General features: G+C 48.1%; 1 protein-coding gene across 2 annotated transcripts in view; it reads left to right on the top strand.

Annotated features, from left to right (window-relative positions):
- Ermard (ER membrane associated RNA degradation) overlaps positions 1 to 11,780 on the top strand; it is a 145,936-nt gene extending 134,156 nt beyond the window's left edge. Inside the window, exon 17 of one of the 2 annotated variants that reach the window (XM_052750719.1) lies at positions 11,189 to 11,780. In XM_052750719.1, the coding sequence (XP_052606679.1) occupies positions 11,189 to 11,234 (46 nt within the window). In that variant the 3' untranslated portion in view covers positions 11,235 to 11,780. Of the gene's footprint in view, positions 1 to 153; positions 7,855 to 11,188 lie in introns of those variants that run through there. The other variant, XM_052750718.1, reaches the window with a different exon arrangement.
- Positions 11,781 to 13,855: the final 2,075 nt, after the last annotated feature.

The raw sequence follows: 13,855 nt of genomic DNA, 5'->3' as shown, positions 1-13,855 counted from the left end.
CAAGCAGATGACCACAGACATTATGGCTCAATACGTTACAAAATCCTTTGGTCTGTCTTACCAAACATTTCTTTAAAATTCTATTGGTTAGGAATGTCTGAACCATTTTAAATGTCACTTATTTCAAAAACACATTTTTTTCCTTCCTTGTAGGTGTGGAAGACCTGGGGTTTGCACCTGCACCTGTGGGTTCTGTACTGGCTGGCCCAGTGTGGACATTGGTAGATGACGCCTTCCTCTTGCATGGGCTAGGAGAGACAGAGTTCAGAATCATGAGCTGTTTTAGACAAGCTGCTAAGCCCTCAGAACCCTGGGAGTTCTTCCCTAAGAACTGGAGAGATGACGTGACTCCCTTCTGCTTACTTGGTTCCCTGTGAGGAGAGCAATATTTATAACAGCCTGGGGCTAGGGCATTTAGGAATGTCTCTGGTTTGGGTTATTATGAAGATGACATTTGTAGCACTAGATTGTACGACTTTACTTCCTGTCTCTTCAGGCTAATGGCATTAGCTACCTGGTCCACAGGCCACTCCTCTGCCCAACAGTACTTTCCTCTGCTGATGGCCCTTTTCATCCACCCCTCCCACCTTCTGAGCCTCCTCAAGTGACAGCAGAACCATCATAGTCTCGGGGATATTTGAAGCCTCACCTGAGGTGGTCATACTCATCAGCCCCTGCCACCTCTAGGGTGCTCCCCACAGCAAGAAGGGCATTTGACTGAGAGGTTGCACAGATCGAACTGCCCCCCAAGGGTAGGAAGTCTGCTGATGCAGATTAGTGTCTCTGCACAGTATGTGCTTAGCAACACAGGACAGGAATTCAGGCAATGTCTAAGTTACTTTTCTATTGCTGTGAGAAAACAGCATGACCGAGGCAACTTATAAAGCAAAGTGTTTAATTGGGCTTTTAGTTCCAGAGGGTTAAGAGTCCATGATGGCTGAGTGAAAGTGTGGCAGCAGGAACAGTCAAGAGCTTGCATCGCCAACTGCAAGCAGGAGGCAGAAACAGCTCATTCTAAATGGTGCATGTCTTTTTGAAGCCTCAAAGCTTGACCACATTGATACACCCCTCCTCTAATAAGACCACACCTGTAATCCTTCCCAAACAGTTCCATCATCAAGGATTGAGCATTTAAACAAATGAACCTATGGGGGCCATTCTCATTTAAACCACCATAGGCAACAAGAGTCTGCATGCTGTGGGATGACATGGTTACTCCATGTTGGGACATGTCTTCCTACAGTCCCAGGGCCCTGCTTAGTGAATTACCTTCACCCCCCCCCACAGTCCTCCTAATGAGCCCACCAAGAGCTCAGTGTTCTAGAAGCAACAGTGGTCATCTCCTGCAAGCGGCCTCAGGAGCAAACCCACTGAATGTGAAACACCTTTGAGAAAGAATGCCATTTAACACCAAGAAAGTGGAATGAAGGGAGAAACTGGCCATACAGTGAAGAATCAGTCAGGAGAAAGGGAGGGGCAAGGCTGCAAAGGGGGGACCCACTCCAAGGAGGAGTCTTGCAAGGAAAAAAATCTCTGGAACCCAAAGGCACGGACCTCTAAAGTGGCTGGTCTTCACAGGTATACATGTTTAAAAGCCAGGTTCCCTGGAGGCCACACGTAGTGCCCATAGCCTCATCGGGTTCATGGTGACCCCTCACTTAGGGGTCAAAAGTTGTTTGTTTCCTGTTCAGTGGAATGTGGGGATAAAGGAAGACTCCAGATTTTTGTCGGAGTTGGAGGGTTTCCAGAAAGGAAATTTTTATAAGTAGGCCTTTGAAATTTAAATGTCAGTACATGTTCTTTATTCTGACTATTCTTATGTAGATTGATGTCGGTAATGGTTTCTTTAACTTATATGTAAAGAGTTTTGTTTACATTTCTTTACATTTATGTCTGTACATAATGATTTCTTTACATTGAAACATGAGCATAACAGATTTCAGGTCTTTGGTTAACCATGCTGCCAGCGGAAGGCCATAACTAAAAGAAGGAAGGAAGAAGGAAGTGAGGGGGGAAGAAGTGCTGGCAGTGATGTGGAGAAATGTGGAGCCCTGTGTACAGCCGGTGGGAATGTGAACTAGCACAGCCATTGTGTGAAACGGCACAGGGGTTCCCAAAAGCTAAACATAGAAAATAGAATCTCTGTATGACTCAGCAATTTCACTCCTAGGACAGAGAACTGAAATTCAAACAAAGGTATACACATAGATGCTCATCTCAGCATTGTCCGTAGAAGCCAACTGGGAATACCCAAATGTTCATCAACAGATGAATGGAACAGGAACAGGAGGCCTGTCCATGCAAGGTGATACAGCCATGAAGGAGGAAGGCCTGTGTGCATGTGTGTGTGTGTGTGTGTGTGTGTGTGTGTGTGTGTGTGTAACCGCAGACATCAGGCTCTGTGAAAGGGGTCAAGCCAGACTGTGATGTGTCCTCAGGAGGCACATCTATAGAGGTGTGGACATCAGTGCTCACAGGACTGGAAGGGTAGGAGTAGGAAGAACGGGCTAGTAAAACTCAGGGTCACTTCCTGTGATGGGAACATTCCAGATCTAGACAGAGGTGGGCCCTTTGCACTGTGACTGTCTTCTTCAGTAAGGCTAATTTCGGGGTGTATAAATTTCTCCTCAGCAAGTTGTTATCCTTTTTAAGAATTTCCAGGTCAAACCTCAGATTGCTGCTCATTCACAGTAGAACGGTTCATCTGCCAAGACTCAATGAGGTGGCGGTGGTCGTGTGCTCCTCTGCAGATGGAAGGAGAACTCTTGAGAGTGGCTCAGAACAGTGGGTAAAATGCAGACATGAAATATAGATGTAGATGGAAGTCGCCTAGCTCTTACCTGCCTGTTACCCAAGTCCCCAGCAGGTCATCTGTGTGCTACCCAAAAGAGGCTCCTCTGATGCTCAGTGTTGAACTCAACTCAGGAAATGGACCAACTGATAGCAAAGACCTCTTGGGGCAGATGCAAAGGGGAATTTTCTCTTTCTAACCGCAGAAGTGGGACCTTGAGATTGAGCTCCCAGGCTGCTTGCTGGTATTAGCACATCCTCCCCGCTGCTGCCTCTTCCTCCACTCCTTTCCTCCCTCTGGACCCATGCCACTTCCTCTCCTCCTGTGCTCTGCTCTGTGCTGGGGCTTGGCTAAACATTAATGTGGGACTTGATTACACTATGCGGTCATGTCTAATGAGTTGCCGTCTGGGGTGAATAATAAACTTCATTTCTGGCCACCTTCAGGCTGTGAAGACCTTGGAATCCAGAAGAGCACAGAACAGGAAGGGATCCAAAAGAAGCGGGAATACTAAAGAGGAAGGTCTTGTATGCAGAAGCTGGTGGCAGGGTATGCAGAGCAAGGAAGCTGCATTGGCTCCTTCTCCCTGCAGGGAGAAAGCTGAGAGCCAGGCCTGGGGCACCTCCTCAGAACCTAGCTGCCCCAGTGTCCTCTAGCCTAGACTAGCCTTAGGGTCCCGGACACTCCACAGCACTGGGGGCATAGATAGGGGTGGAAGTCCAAGGTACAGCTCCACACAAACAGACGGAGCCATGCAGACAGAAACAGGCCATTTTGAGGACAATGACACATAGTTAATCTCCATGCCCATTATTTTATCTACCCGTTGATCTTGAGAGAAAAGCTAGGATGCAGCTTCTGGAACCTGACCCTTAGGCCATTCCCAGCTCACCATTTGATGCTTCTGAAATCAGTTGCTGGGAGGGTGCCACAAAAGAAGAAGGGATTGCCTAGTGCTGACATGAGAATTCCAACAGCAGCCTCCACTGGTCCATCCCCCACAAGCTAGCTCTCCACCCCTTGGGGCTTTCCAAGGACCTCCAGAGCATCTGCTGAAAGGCCAGACGTTTCTCGGAAGCTAATTGGCGATGTCTTGTGCCTGTCCTAAAATGCTATTAGCAGAGTTCAGTCAAAGGTTTAAATCAATTTGGCCAAAATTGTTGAGTGGCCACTGTAAATAAGGTTCTGAAAAGTCCGAGATGGATGGCTTTTCAAATATGGATGTGCTTTTGAACTCAAAATGAATGGTTTTAGCAGTAGGAGCAGTAGAAATTCTGTTATCACACATCTAAAGAATAAGAATTCATTTAGGAAATGAGGAAAAACAGAGTCCGTTGGTAATCAGGAAACATGGAGAAATAATTAACCATGACAAGAAATTCAGTTAACTTATGCTAGTTAAAAAAAATTAATAGCTTTATCTGTGGAATTAGTCAATCTAAGATAGCAGTTCCTAACACACTTCCCTGTGTCCTGAAGAGTGGGAAACCACTCTTCATTCATTGCAGGAGGTACTGCTTAGGGAGAAGCAGTGAGCAGCCTCTAAGAGTGTGTACAAGGGGCCAGGTCACCTCATCTGTACCTTCTAGCCAGGGGGAGTCATGCGAGGGAGAGTGCAAGCTCCTGATTCTAAGAGCTGCCCTACAGGACTCCCTGAAGTCATGGAAAGCCCCCATAGCTGAGGGTACCATGCCACAAGTGACAGAAACCCCAACAGGAAGCAGGTGTGGCTCAGGGCAGGCGTTCAGCTGCTGATCCCTTTTCATTAATTTAGATGCAAAGAGAAACACAGGGCTAGAGGTTGTTGTAGTAGATAGTGCAATTTCTAGAAGCTTCTTCAAGGTACTAAACATAATATTTCTCTCCAGACACTCTTCTGAAACCCTTGTGTAATGCTAGAGGAAACGAGGGGTATGGGAAGGATGTCTGGAGGACTCAATTCCTCATCTTCCCACCTCACAGCTGCATCGTGACAATGTGGAGTGTAGACTAAGAACTTTGGTTCCAAGACAAAGTGTGGTTCCCAGCACAATCTTTGTGGTGAAGGGAGTGTTAACTGGTAAGGAGGCTACTTGTTACAACTGAAATCCAGACAGCCTGAGATGTGACATGTTCCTGAGCCTTTCTTTCTCAACTGTGATTACAACAGTGCTCTGCCCACAGTTAAAGAAGGACCAGCAATGAGGCTGAGAGCCGGAGCACACCAAGCTGGAAGCCCCCAGAGGAGCCACATGAGGCAAGGTGTGAGGTGTCATGCACCCTATGTTAAAGCTTCCAAGTGACGGATCACTTGGGAGTGTGAGGGTGGTTCTGTATTTATAAATAGAAGCTTCTCCATAATTTACCTTCCAATGTACTGGTTAGGATGAGCTCCCATCAAACTCTGAAGGTGGTCATCCCAAGGACATGAGTTAGGAGGAGCTCCTATGTCTCCATAGTGATGCTGGATACAGCAGACCCACAGTACGTCTTCAGATGTGTCTCCCTGAGGCTAAATAAGTCCCTAGGCTTCATTAACCTCTAGCCTTACCTCTTGCCCTTACTGCCACGTGTCAAAACAACACCTTGTAAGAAGTCACAAAGAATGATGAGTTTCTTTAACAAATTTGTGTGAAAAAAAAAATGACTCATTCATGAAGGAAGGTTGACCTAGGGTGGAAATACTGAGTCTTGGAGCCTCTTACGCAGCAGGAAGCCAAGAGTCGCAGATGCCCAAACAGAAATGACAGCCAAGTTCCTGTGGATGTCCTGCAGGCTGTGGACACGGACACAGCTGATCTAGCAGACTTCCTACAGAGTACCCACCCAGCCCACACCCAAAAGAGCCTCTTGTATCTAGCTCTGTGTAGGTACAGGGGGAGCTTCAGTCATTACCCTAAGTGACTCTTTTTAAGAGCCAGGAGACCAAGAAATGAAGTTGTGAGTGGTAACCATTTCCATAGAGAAGTAGTTGGGCCTTAAAACTGGACCAGTGGGTCAAAAAATCAGTACTAGGAAAGTACTGGCCTGTCCTCCAAACCCCAAGGAAGCTCATTTCTGTCCTTCCTCTAATTGGTGAAATCTTCATATGCTAAGGAGGCCCATCTCTGCCTTTCTTCATCATCCATGTAAGAAGGTTCCAACTCTGTGGGTTTGTTTGTTTCCCCCATTGAACTTAGAAATCTGAGTCATCACCCACAGCCTTGGGTTTTATCCTCAATTTTCAGAACTTCTATAGAGAATGTTCAGAGGAGATATAGAAGTGACGGGACAGGGGCCACATTTTGACAGAACTTTAAATGCTGTCTGTGTAAGGTCCTTGTTTGGGGACCATGGTTACTGGTTTGTTGTGTACTAGACTATTCCTCCCAGTCCTGGTAGGTCTTTTCCACAACCTATGAGAGCCACTGACCAAATCCTTGGTTCAAGGTGTCAGACCCAACCACGTGGAGCAGTATCAAAGAGACGATGTCAGACTCAAGGCCAAGTGTCAACTCCTGACCCTTGTCACTAATAATTGTGAGATGTCACTTGTCCTGAGCACCATAGGAAGCATCTTTTTTGCTCTCTCACATCTCCCTCTTCTTTGTGCCAGGGTCCCTCGGACTGGTAGGGACCAGGTCCACGGTCTCATCCTACCTCAAAAGGAGATTTCCTTGGAGGGATACCACCTGTATGTCTTGCAAATACCCTCCCAGTTGTCCCAAGAAGCGCTCAGTCGGCCACCTCAGTGCCCATTAGCTTGCTCCAGTTAGTTGTCTATAAATAGCTTTCCACTTCCTTTCCAGTGCTTCAGTCCACCAAACTTCCTACGGTCCAAGAAATCAACTCTGATAGCTGAAATTTCACTCTGCTCCTTTCTTAGCCTCTGTTTTAAGGGATCTGTAGATACTGCCTTCTTTCTCTTGTCAAGATGGCGATGGTGCACAGCTGTTGAACTGTGCATGGGACAGGAAAAGCGCATCTAGACACTGGTCCTGCACAACTGAAACAATGATTTGAATCCACAGCACTTGTTGACTGGTAAAAGGAGAGGTGTGGGGGTGATAAGCAGGGCTCTGAGCCAAGGGAGGAAGCTGCTTACATCCCCCACCATCTCTCCCTCCCTCGAATGTTTGTGATAAAGAATCACTTTTCTTCAACACACAGTCACAGGATGCTTGGGGTCATGTCTTCAGTCAGGTTAAAGAAGACTGAGATTTTTATTCTGGAGATGCCCTCAGCACTCTCCTTTTCTCTCACACACCATACTTCCAGCTGCTGTGTTAGCTCCTGCCCTGAGGAGGCATGCTGTGGGTGGTGTGAGGATGTGTGCACAGGCTGGTGGAATGCTACACTCCCAGTATTACACCCCAGACATCAGGCCCAACTGCAGAAACAGAGAGATGCCTGTAGTTCATGTGAAGACACTGGACAGGAGCAAGTGGGAAGTCTGAGAGCCTTTGCCTGGTTGTACTACTCTACCCTGTAGAGGACAGAGTAGTAGTGGGAAGAAATTTGTTTCTGTTGCCTGTTTAGATTAGAGGTCTGTCTGCATAACATGTAGATGGACATGTCCAGAGTGAGCATAGAAGAATGTATAGGGTTAAAAAGTAGGAGGTTTGGGTAGGAGGAAGCTTTGCCTCTGAGCATAGGAAGATCCTGGATGTAGACTGGAGCCCACAGTGAACATCGAGAAGAGAGAAGTGGATGGTCGGAGGCAAACCTCGCAGTAGGTGTTCTGGGATCCAAGTAAGAGATGTCTGACTTGGAACACAGAGATGGGTGCAGGCACAGAGATCTGTCTGCTGTTTCTGGGGCTGCCTGTGGGGAAAAGAGAATGGCTCTGTGCCTGTGTGTAGGAACAATCCTCTCTGGGATAGCTGGATCATCCTGTGAGGACCTTGTGAATAGTAAGTTGTCACCATGGACAGCAGCCTCTGAAACCTGCCAGGGCCTGGCTGTGAAGGCTTCAGAGTGAGCAGTGAGTGAGAAGCTGACCTGTCATGTCTCATGACACCACTGTTCAAAGGCTTTGTTCCAGAGCCTGCACTAAAGCTGGGCCTATCATTTCTGCTCATTCTTTATTATTATTATTATTATTATTATTATTATTATTATTATTATTATTATTATTAATTTATTATTATTATTATTTCATATACATTTGTGTTTTGCCTGCATGTATCTGTGTGACAGTGTCAGATCCCCTGGAACTGGAGTTAGAGGCAGTTAAGAGGTGCCATGTGGGTGCTGGAAATTGAACCCAGGTCCTCTGGAAAAACAGCCAGTGTTCTTAACCACTGAGCCATCTCTCCAGCTCTGCTCATTCTAATCATGCGATGCTTCTACGACTCTTGGGAACCGAATTAAGTGATTCCCAGAGATCTCATCATGTGAAGTGAAATTCACTCTCACACATAAGAGTCATTTGTAACAATGCTAAAAACGGCTAGTGATAGTGAAGAGGTGAGCAGTCCTTCCTGTCTTCTTCCTGTTACAGCTTGAGTAGAGTGTGGCATCTACCCTAACTGCCTCTGGCTATGCACTGAAGCGTGAACACATTTGAACTAGAATCAAAAGATACCAAGCGAGAGCAGTGTGCCAGCTCTTAGGAGAAATTAAATCACTGAAACAAATACTTTAGCTGTAATTCAAAACTTCTCAGAAAAAAACCTCTCCTTCTAGAATTATCTGAGGAGGGTGACAGCTTCAGAGAGCTTTTCCTCAGCACTCAGGCTGAGGCAAGGGAAAAGTCCATTGCTGAGAAGACTGAGGCCTAGCTCAGCTCTTCTCTTGGCAGCTCTGGGGCGACAATGCACACTTGACCCAACCTCCTTTGTTGCCCTGCACACACGGGAGGAGAGCGCGGCTCAGCAGCGGTTGGTGCTCACAGACATCTGTGCAGAAGGTGTGACATTTCTCTCCATAGAGATCTTCTGAAGGCTGAATTCAATCCACCTTCCCATCCCTCGGCCTGCAGCATCTGGCACTTAGCAGCCAGTGTGAGCTGGCTGTGACTGTTCAAAATCTGTGGATTCGTGAGAATGTGGGGACTGGGCAGCTTCACGGATTCCCAGGGACACTGTGATGGATGAATAGGTCTCTGTCTCCTAAGGAACAAAAAGCGCTTTTGGACAGGAAGCATCATAGTCTGTGGAGCTGGGCAGAGTTGATCCAGGGTCTGGGCTCCACAATCCACCTGTTGTGCTGAGTTTGGGGAGATCCCTTGCATTCCAGAACTCTCTGCATTTAGATGTGCCACGCTGGTTTTGTGAGGATTGAATGAGATTATTTATGCATGAGTCTTCCTATCTTTGTAGGTGGCAATTACTTGCGCCCAGTTTTTAAGCCATGACCCTGGGAGTCAGATGAGACCTATCTTCTCCGCTTCATCTTTCTGTCAGCCCCACTTCATCCCTGCTCTGTCCTGTCAATTCTACCTCTGAGATATGCCACACAGTTTCTGTAGCCCTGTGAACTCAACCTTTCTCTGGGCTGAATGTGTCCCCACATCCTCTGAGAATGGGCAGCTACAGCTTGCCTCCACTCCCCTCTTCAGCTCATGTCAATTCTTAGAGCTGGGGCCATGGCCCATAGGGCCTCTTTTGTAAGACTTCCTTTTTTGCTCTTGGGAGGAAATGCAAGCTCCTCAGATGGTCTGCTCATTCTGCTGTCGTCTCTGCACACACTGCCCTTCTCTCCTCAAGGCTACACTTTCCTGACTGGACACCTCATGCTGTTTCTGCTCCCCCTGCACTTGAGGCTTCTCCATACAGGGCAACTCAGCAGGGCTCTTTCCCTCCATTCCCCAAGGCTTCTCCACCCTCCAGCCTCCCTCCTAGCACTCCATTCTTGCATCATTAGCCCTTGGCAATATTTAGCTACATACCCATCCATTTATGGGATCATAAGGTTTATGCTATTCCTATTACAGATCCAGTGTGTTCAGACACTGGTGAGACCTCCAGATCAGAGACTTCCACAGCTGTACAATCAACCAGTTGTGGGTTAAATAATACTTAGGAGAAGTTGTTGTCTGTACTAAACACATATAGATTCTTCTTTGTCAGTGTCCCCGAGCCAGTACAGTTGCAGCTGCTATTTGAAGATGATTTCAAGTATTCCTGAAAATGCAGCAGATTCTGTGCAAATACCACACCATCCACGTAAGAACCCTGAGCAGCCTTGGGCTCTGTGCCCATGAGGGTCCTAGAACCAAACTCAAAAGCTCCTGAGTGGCAACTGTAAGGTTTGGACTCAGCCTCTGGGTCCACATATCTCAGCTGCTTTGCTGATTTTTTCTTTGCTTACCAGAGACAGGCAACTTTGAAAATTCTCGGCAGCTCTGTGCAATGCTGCCCTCCCAATGGAGATGCTAAGAAAGGCCTAATATGCCACCTGGTGATCTTTAAAAGCTACAAAGGACCAAATAAATATCTCTTCTGCACCATACCCTGACACCAGAGCAAGAAGGGAAGGGTGCTGATGGCAGGCTGATGACCCAGAGCTCACGACTTCAGTGGGATCTCCTGAGTGAGTTTCCAGAGAACCCTGCGGGCTGGGTGTTGTCTTCACTCTGAGGCAACATGGGCACAAGCTGCTGTGAGGGAAACTCTCACACGAGTGCAAATCATTTGTCATCAAGGGTAAATAAGGAATTTCCAACAGGAATTAAATAAATGCTCCTGTCACCAGGGCCCTGCATGTTTCTTTCTCTTTTTTGAATGAGTTTGAGTATACAAACTTTAAAAGATAATGCTATGGATTGAACCTAAAATATTCCCCAAGGTTTGTGCTAAAGGCTTGGTTTCCCGTGGATGAGGGTCTTGGAAGGGCATTGAATCAGGAATGCTCTGAGTTCATCAGTGGGTTAAACTATTGATGGATTTGCCATTTGCTGGCATCTGTAGGTGATAGAAACTGGGAGATGGGCCTGGTTGGTAGAGGTAGGTCACAGGGGGTATGCCTTTCAAGGACTTGTCTCATATACTTGCCACCTCCTCTTCTTCCTGGCTGCTCTACCATGCCCAGCCACCAAGACTTTTTGCCTTGCCACAGGCCCAAAACTAACGGAACTAGTTGACCACAGACTGAAACCTCTAAAACTGTGAGCCAAAATTAATTATCCCTCTTTAAGTTGATTTTGTTAATTTTTTTTTTCGGCACAGATACATATGTTGAAGAGAAATAGATCTTTTCTTTAAAAAAATATGTTGGATGCTTGATGTCATGAGAGAAAGAAAAAGAGACAAAGAAAAAGTCTCTTGACCAGAGACTGTGACTGGTAGAGAGATAGTTAGTGAACCTTTAACCTCAAGGTGTAGCTAGGAAAAGGGTTTATACATAGAAAAGGAACAGAGGAGGGCAGTAAACATGTTCTCACTTAGGTACCCATCAACCAGTCCATCTCTTTGAGATGCTGCCTTTTCTTCACAGCTACAGCTTAAGGAGCAGCAAGTGTGGATGCCACTCCCCTCTATAGAAGACCTGAAATCTATCGCCATCCTTGCGGTTCAGGGAGACATACGACACAGGCTGGATCTTGAACAAGCGACATGATGAGAAGCAGTTACTGTCATCCTGCAGTGTGGATACCACACAGGAGTCCTGCCAGGATACAAGGCTAGGATCCTGGCTTTCTGGGCCCCCAGGTTTCATCTTCCTGCTGCACATCTGCCCCATGCAGCTCCACCAGATGTCCTCCGCTTGGGAATAAGGCATGAGCAGAAGCAGGTGGTGGTCTCCGAGAGGACACTGGGGGGACAGGGGAAATGCTGCTGGTTTATGCCAGAGCAGAAGACAGGGCAGTGGAGGATGGGGCAGCTGTGGGTAACGTCGCCAGAGGGGGCCACAGTGCCCGGTCAGTAAGGTCACTCAGAAAGAGACATGTACACAGGGACCCCAGACCAGCTGCTGCTGGAGTGTGTGGAGCAGAGACCTGGCGACTTTACCCCCACCCATGTTTGTCCCATTTTCCTTTGAAAATGAGAAAGAAGCCATTGTGTTTGATTGGCTTGATGGATTTCAATCCATGTTTCTGTTACTGATTTCCATGCCACATGGGACTCTCTGTTCACCTGCCAGACAGGTCTGACCTTCATTCTTAGCCTCTGGAAACCTGTTTCCTAAATCTGTTAGTAGACATGAGAAACTGCAGCTGGCCCTCTTCCTGTCCACAGCCAATGGCATCTGGCTTGCGAGGCGCCCTTGCGCCAGATCATCGCCCTGCTGGTAGGTGGCCATCATGGGCTCTCACTTCTTTGCCTCTATCCCATAGTGCAAGCCTCCCCTTACCTTTTGTTCCCTCCTTGAGGCTTCCTCTGGCCTCAATCACTTGCCACATTCCCTTCCTTTCCAGACACTCTGACGCTGGAGTGTGGTAGGCAGAGGCAGGTATAGGTGAAAGGCTTGTGAGAGGAAGGGCCAGTGAAGGTCTGGGTAGGTGTGTTGCAGACAGATGTCAGCACACCTTGTGGTAAGCTTTGCCCACAGTACCCATCAGGATCTTTGCAAGGGACCTTCTTCATGGAGTCTCAGGGTGTAGAGGCTTGGGCATTAGCCTGTCTCATTCCTCGTATCCTAGAGTCGATGTCACTGGATAGATGGTAACTGGGCACCTCCCTGGCTTTGGATCCTAGCAGATCATTCGGGTACATCCCAGGATTCCTCAGCAACCTGGTATAATCGGCCCGTGCTAGCACTGGCTTACCTACCGTGTGGTGAGACGGGACTGTTGGCATTCTTGTCGTTTAAAGAGCGTGCAGGTGATTAACTGCAGTGTAGGGAAAGGGCCCCTGCGCAGTTTTGCAAACACTGGAGGTTTTAGCATTTCCCTCAGCTGCATGAGAACAACTTGTTTGCAAACAAATGCAAACCTGCCACATGATTTTCTAAGAAAATCTGGGGGTCTGCAGCATGCTGGCTTCCTCTAAAACCCTTTCCTGGTCTACGTTGGCCACAGTCTGCTGTCCTCTGACCCCTGAGGCAGTGATGGAGACTCCTGGCCTAAGCCCTGTGCTGGGGGAATTACCTTTTCCTCCTCCAGGACAGGAGGTGTGAGAACATCAAAGTCCCAAGACCCCATGGCTTGGGTAGTGTTGTCTTTGGTGCTTTGTCCTGGATTAACTCGGAGAACCCAACCTGGTGAGCTTGGGTGGGCGTGGCCTCTTCTCCCTCTGTTTGGTCCGCATATACTGTGCCTAAGCCTGTAAACTGAAGGGAGGCCTCACCGGCCTCGCCAGCCCCTCCTCTGTGGGAACAGAGAAGCCCTTGCTGGTTAATGAGGTTTTGTTGTTCAGGGCCATCTGCCTGCTTCTGAGGAGCTACAGCATGTGATTAACGGCTGCTCTGGGGCACAGCCCCTGGGTGCCTTACTGTGCAAGGACTCGAGCCCTACCCATTTACAACCACCTGCCTGGGGCTCTGTCGTGAGCAGGCAGCCATCACACACCTCTAACAGCAAGCAATCGATGGCTGTATGAGAGCCCACCCCGCTCCTCCTCTAAGGTGGGTCACCTGCAGATCTGCTCCCATACAGGCACGGAGCACTGAGCAAGTGGAAGTGGCTGTCACCAGGTTTGCCAGGACTCATCTCTTCCACCCTGAACCAGGCCTCTTAAGTGTTTGGTTCTGTGGAGATGAGGTCCTTCTTAGAGTCCTGTCCTTGGGATGAACTGGCTCCACACAGAAGCTGCCCCAGTGGGAGCTAGGCTGGGCCCATGCGGTGAGACCCTGATCATTCCTAGACAAAGCAAGTCTGTCTTCAAGCCCTGAATACCACTTAGTGAGTGTCATCCATGGATGCCAGTGGACCTTGGCTCACCCTCTATTACTCCCTTCATCCCACTCAGGAAGCTATCCCTCATAGGGAACTGGACTTCTCTGGGACCAGGGGGACTTACTGGAGCATCCTCACATCCTCTGTGAGCTTTTCTCCGTGCATGACTTAGCTCTCAGTGGGAGTGGGTACCTTCAAGGATGTCCTAATCAACCTGAGAAAGTGCTGATAGAAATGCACTGGTTGTGGGTCCCTCGAGCCCACGGCCCTAAGGCTACATTGCTAACTGTGCCCTGAGCAGCAGAGGGTCCTGCTGAGCAGGCAGC

This window comes from Peromyscus californicus, unplaced genomic scaffold (genome assembly GCF_007827085.1).
Source record: "Peromyscus californicus insignis strain IS unplaced genomic scaffold, ASM782708v3 Scaffold_22__1_contigs__length_63687245, whole genome shotgun sequence".
NCBI classification, from domain to species: domain Eukaryota; kingdom Metazoa; phylum Chordata; class Mammalia; order Rodentia; family Cricetidae; genus Peromyscus; species Peromyscus californicus.
Note: the sequence above shows the minus strand (reverse complement) of the source record. Positions and strands in the feature narration are given on the sequence as shown.